This window comes from Eurypyga helias, unplaced genomic scaffold, assembly GCF_000690775.1.
Source record: "Eurypyga helias isolate BGI_N326 unplaced genomic scaffold, ASM69077v1 scaffold26572, whole genome shotgun sequence".
NCBI classification, from domain to species: Eukaryota; Metazoa; Chordata; class Aves; order Eurypygiformes; family Eurypygidae; genus Eurypyga; species Eurypyga helias.
In genome coordinates, this window is record NW_010235713.1 from 1 (window position 1) to 5755 (window position 5755).

The 5755-nt window shown below is 50.1% G+C and overlaps 1 protein-coding gene across 1 annotated transcript in view; it reads left to right on the forward strand.

The window, feature by feature from the left end:
* Positions 1-31: 31 nt before the first annotated feature.
* Positions 32-5755, forward strand: part of RNF123 (ring finger protein 123) — a gene marked incomplete at its 5' end in the record, with an annotated part of 34956 nt that continues 29232 nt past the window's right edge. The window contains 9 exons of the mRNA XM_010146857.1: positions 32-96; positions 984-1109; positions 1836-1950; positions 2784-2888; positions 3017-3142; positions 4316-4408; positions 4598-4671; positions 5144-5261; positions 5719-5755. The exon at positions 5719-5755 is cut by the window's right edge and continues 75 nt beyond it. Coding sequence (XP_010145159.1) covers positions 32-96; positions 984-1109; positions 1836-1950; positions 2784-2888; positions 3017-3142; positions 4316-4408; positions 4598-4671; positions 5144-5261; positions 5719-5755 — 859 coding nt within the window. The remainder of the gene's footprint in view (positions 97-983; positions 1110-1835; positions 1951-2783; positions 2889-3016; positions 3143-4315; positions 4409-4597; positions 4672-5143; positions 5262-5718) is intronic.

The window sequence follows — 5755 nt, forward strand, 5'->3', positions numbered from 1 at the left end:
TTTAACCTTCTCTCTCCCTTTACTGCAGTCTTGGGCAGCAGGAGACATCGTCAGCTGTCTGATAGACCTTGATGAGGGCACCATCGCTTTCTGCCTGTAAGCATCTTGGCCCAGTTCCCTGCTTTGTTGATGTCTGTGTGTAACAAAGAGGTTTCCTCACCACTCAGCAGGTTGCCAAGCCTCTGCCCCCTCCCCTTTAAGTTCCTTGGTAGTTCCAGCGTTTGCTTTTCTGCTTTGTGTTCAGAAATCATCTAAACAGGCTGCTGAGTCTCCTAAGTTCGGGTGGCAGCATTTGGCAGAAAGATGTTCAAGCTACGAAGTCTGTGTAAAGTTTGCTAGGATTTTGGAGGGGAGAGGGATCTCTTGTGATGCTTAATACTGCAGTTGGCTGGGCTACACTGATTGCTTTTGTGGCCAGTGTAGGCCTTGCCTGCCCTAGATTCTTCACAAGGAGCTGTGGAAAGGCTGATAAATCTCCATCCTCCAACTCCTGTGCACGAGGAGCACTGGCCAGCCTGAATAAGAATTGTTCCCTGGCCCTAAACTACAGTCTGCAACAAGTCAGATGGAATTAAATGCTTCATGTCGTCTTTTAGAGAAGAGTAGGTTGAGAGCATTGTCCTTTTATTTCCACCAGCATCAAAGGGATGAGGCAAAAAATATCACCTGCCTTTAAAATGTCCTGCTGGTTAGTTATCTTGTAAGGATTTGGGTTGCCCTTGAAGCTGAGTGGGCCCTGCATGTTGTGCAGACTCCAGTGCCTTCCTGTGCCATCGTAAGAAAATGGGAGTGTTGCTGTGCTTCCCGTGGCCGTCACTCAGCAAAGCTGTGGCGTTTGCATGTGGCCAGGTTAAAAGTAACAGGAGGAATGAATGTCCGTGTTGGCAAGTTGCTGGAAGGGGAATGCAGATACCTGCGTTGCCCAGCTGGCCTCAAAACCCTCCTACTGTGACTAAAATCTTGTGGGTTTTCCTTCTTAATAGGAATGGCATATCTCTGGGAACTGCTTTTGATAACATCACAAGGGGCGCGGGGATGGCTTACTTCCCTGCCATCAGCCTCTCGTTCAAAGAGTCTGTGGCTTTTAACTTCGGAAGCCGTCCACTCCGATATCCTTTAGGTGTGGGGAGAAGAGGTCTTAAGGAAGTAGAGCCTGTCCTGAGACCATCTTTGGAGGCCGTAGAATATACATACCTGACTGCAGTTCACCTGCTTCTGTTGGCACTTGGGGTCAGAGCGTGGTGAAGGAGAGAAGAACCAGATACCCCTCAGCTGGAGCAGAGCTGCAGGGCACAAACATCAGTGCTGGTCCCCAACAGAGTGTGAAATGAGATTTGCTTTCAGCTCTGAATCAGCAGCTACTGCTGCAGCGGGGGGCTGCCTGTTCCCAGGCACTCAGATCCAGCAAAGATCTCACTTTCCAGTTTCAGAAACCTTAATGCCGCTGTGCTGCTGAGCCTCTTGCCCACTGGTCTCTTCTGCCTCCCAGCCATTCAGGACCTCTGGCGTGGTGGGAGCGTTGCCTGCCGCTTTCCTGGGCGAATGCTGAGAACCGCAGCTCCTGTTGGAACAGTCATGGTGTGCCTGTCGATAGCTGTAGTGGAGGCTCCTGTCAGTCTTTTTGATGAGAGCAGAAGTGTGATGTGAAATACTCACTGCTTGTCATATTGAGGAAGTGGGCATGAGAGCTTGTGGGTTATTGTCCATTTAGACGGCGCTGTGGTTTGAACTGTGACTGAGGCAAGCGTGAGTACAGCGTAAATAGAGACAGTCCTTTCCTTGCACAAAGAAGTTCTGAAAGGATCAGACTGCATTTTACCTTAACACCTGCCTACTTATCCAGTGGAAGGTTACCACCCCTTGCAAGATCCTCCTGTTGCAGACCTAGTGAAGGCTCACAAGCTGTTAGGCTACCTGAAGAACGTGATCCATATCGGAATAGATGTGACGGTAGGCTAATGCCACTGGGTGAATCTGTGGGGCACCATGCTGGGATATGTTGTTCTGCACTTCTCAGCACATACTGGCAGCTCAGATGTTTCCATACACCTGAGACCCTAAATGCTGGCATGCTATTGCATGGAGCATGCATGTCCCTGCAGCTCTTCGGCTTGCAAAATGGGATTCCTGATAGTTCCAGGTCTAAAGTTAAATCATACTGGGCTTTGTTGTTCTCAGTCCTATGAAGTTTCATTCCCAGTATGTAAGAGGTGATGTTTGTCAGGGTCAGAACTGCTGGATTTGATTTTTGCAGCCTTGAAAGAGGCTTGTTCATACCCTAAACTGGTGCGGTGACACGATGAAATTCTGGCAGGTCTGCCCCCTCTAGAAGTGTTTTGTCTGTGAGTGTTCAATAGATACCTCTTTTTTTTTTTTTTTCCTGCTAGGGTAAGAGATGATCTGTTTATGCCCAAAGCATAGGGAATGCCATCTGCTATGCTCTTGGCTGGACTGAGGGCCTGCTTTAATAGTTGACCTCCTGTCAACTATAGGGATTTACAAATTTACAAATTATCATGTACACTTGAACCCTTTTGGAAAAACCTTGTCAAGGTCCCTGCATGTGGCTGAGAGTAACTGACACCTGGACTGCACTACAGCTCTCCAGAGGCATGGGCCTGGCTGCTCTGCCATCCCAAATTCCCAAGCTCAAGGTCTTTACTGCAGTTGGGCATGGAGCAGCAAACAGCAGCTGCTCCAGGCCTCCAGTTCGTCCAGTCACTGGGGTATGGGTGGATTGAGCTGGATGCAAGCCAGGTGTTTTTCTGAGTTTGTCACTGCAGGAGGGGAAGCTGGTGGAGAAGGACACGTCCATGTGGCAGCTGCAGGGAGAACCCACAGTGCTGATTACACTAGCTCACATCTTCAATTACTTCTCTCCCCTCATGGTGAGTTTTGCCTGCCCACTGCGAGCTTCTGTAGGTGCCTGTTATGGTGCTTGCAAAGCGCGGTGAACATTCAGCTTTCGCCGGGGAGTGACTGTGCCTTGGAGGACTGTTGACCTGGCTCTCTGCAGTGCAAGGTGTACTTGGTGGAAGATGTGCTGATGACCTTCCTTTTGAGCATCCTGGAGCGAGGAGGGGCAGTGGAGGCCCACCCCCTTATTCAGCAGCTGCTGGATCTCATGTGGCTTCTTATGGAGGTGAGTTGCTAGGGTTCTTGTTCCTCCTAAGGGATCACAGGGAGACCCTGGGAGGTGCTGAGGACAGGAGCCTTCCCTAGAACATGCTGGTAGTGATCAGCCTCTTTTTCTTCCTGGTGACATGATCCCTTTTTTGTGGTATACTGCCCTCACCTAGGTCATGTGACTGCTGCTTTGCACCCAGGGAATGAGGGTTGAATACAGAGGAATTTGTAATGGTGACACTGGCAGTGAGCTTACAATGCATTTCTAAGCTTAGAATCATAGACTCGTTTGGGTGGGAAAAGACCCTCAGAACATCGAGCCCAGCCGTCACCCTGACACTGCCAAGTCCACCACTAAACTGTGTCCCTAACTGCCACATCTACACATCTTTTAAATCCCCCCAGGGTTGGCGACTCCACCACCTCCCTGGGCAGCCTGTTCCGATGCCTGACAGAGCTTTCCACGAAGAAATTTTTCCTAATATCCAATCTAAACCTCCCCTGGCACAACTTGAGGCCATTTCCTCTTATCACTTTTTACCTGGGAGAAGAGACCAACCCTCCCTCCCCTCTCTGCACCCTCCTTTCAGGGAGTTGTAGAGGGCGATAAGGTCTCCCCTGAGCCTCCTCTTCTCCAGGCTGAACACTTCCAGCTCCCTCAGCTGCTCCTTGCAGCACTGGTGCTCCAGACCCTCCCCCAGCTCCGTTCCCTTCTCTGGACACGCTCCAGCCCCTCAATGTCATTCTTGCAGTGAGGGACCCAAAACTGAACTCAGGATTTGGGCTGTGTCCTCAGCAGTGCCCAGTACAGGGGACAATCCGTGCCCTGGTCCTGCTGACCACACTGTTCCTGATACAAATAGTAGCTTCGCCTGCTGCTAAAGGAACTGGTGATGTTGAGTAGCTTCCTGCTTTTGGGAACATCAAATTCATCAATAAAAAAATGAGTTGGTCTCTTGGATGTTGTTAATGCTTACGTGACTGTGGTGGTCTTAACTGCCACCATGTGCCCCGAGCGATCAGTTGTAGTGTGCAGGACTGTGAGAGTCAGGTGGACAAATGCTGTAAGTTCAGAGCACCTGCTTTGTCAGTTCAGCTGTGAATGCCTCATTCTAAGGCCACACTCTGGGAACTGTAGCTGTTCCTGACTCCATGCTGTTGCTGTTCAGTGTGTTTTTTCTTTTCTCAGGACTATGAAGTGCACGAGTGCCTCAAGCAGCTACTGATGTCCCTGCTGCGGGCTTACAGGTTCTCTCCCATCATCCCAGACCTGGGATTACAAGTGAGTTGCACTTCTGAATCCCCAGGAATCTCTGACTAGTCAGCTTTCTGTTATGTCCCCTTGTCCAAAGGTACACAGTGTTTTTATTTGGAGTTGTTTGATCCAGAGATAGCAGTTCTGGAATAGTGTACCTCTTAGAGTCATATGCTCTTCTGTATGGAGTCACTTCTGCTTCTCCTGTTTCCCTAGATTCACTACCTCCGGCTCACCATTGCAGTCTTGAAGCATGAGAAATCCAGGAAATATCTACTCAGCAATGTTCTGTATCCTTTGTGCCTCCTCTGGTCTCAGTTCTCTCTGCCCTCAGTAATGCAGCCAAGGAGGCTGCAAGGATCTGCAGGTCCTGGGAGGCAGAAGCCACCTTTTCTTTGAGAGTTTGTTTCTGATTTCTCAGGTCTCTGTCTGCCTCACACCATTCACTATAAAGTCCTGCTTGGAGGAGGGGGAGCAATGCTGTACAGGTCACATCCTTCTAACACACAGGACTTCATTTCTGCCTGCTTGACCTCTCTAATGTCCCCAGAGCAAAAAGCCTTTCAGAGCAGTCCAGCTGCCTTGCTAGCATTTGGGCAGCTGCTGTGATAACTGTGTGGGGCTGCTCCCAAGAGTAGGGGGCTCTGGATCTTGCAGAGCTTTGAGTGGTTGTTTGGAAAGGGGTCTTTCACTACAGCTCTGGAAACGTGACCCGTACCTTTTCCCACCATAACTTCTGTGCTTTCTTTAACTTGGCCGCAGCTTCGACGTGCTCCGTTCGGTTGTGTTTTTCTACATCAAGAGCCCGCTGCGTGTGGAGGAGGCTGGTTTGCAGGAGCTCATCCCCACCACGTGGTGGCCAAACCGCTTCACCAAGGAGGTGAGTACGGGCACAGTCACCAAAGAGGCAAGAAATTCTGTGGCCTGCTGGCCCCATCATCTTCTGACTGAGGAAATGAATGGCCCGTGTTTCCAGCTGCATTAGCACTGGTGAACCCTGCAGAGCTGTGCCAGAGCTGTAACCTCTCCTTTGCCCTCTCCTCTTTATTGTCCTCTTAGAGGGGATGTTTGAGGTATGTGGCTCAGGGCAGGGGAAGGGGACAGTTATCTGTGGCAACAGATTTGGAAGGGAACTTCACCCTGTCTAAGGAATTACCGGTTGATTTGTGTGTCCTCAAAAGATCTCCTGCCCTTACTCATTACAAAGCCTGTTTGGGTGTGCTGCCAGCTGCAGTCACACATTTGCACATTGTTCCAGTGGGTTTCTGCTCTCTCTTGGACAAGATATTTACCCTGTGCCACGATCTCCTACTAACCGGTGTCTGTCCTCCAACCAGGGCAAGGAGAATAAGGACGTGAAGGAGGAGAATGACG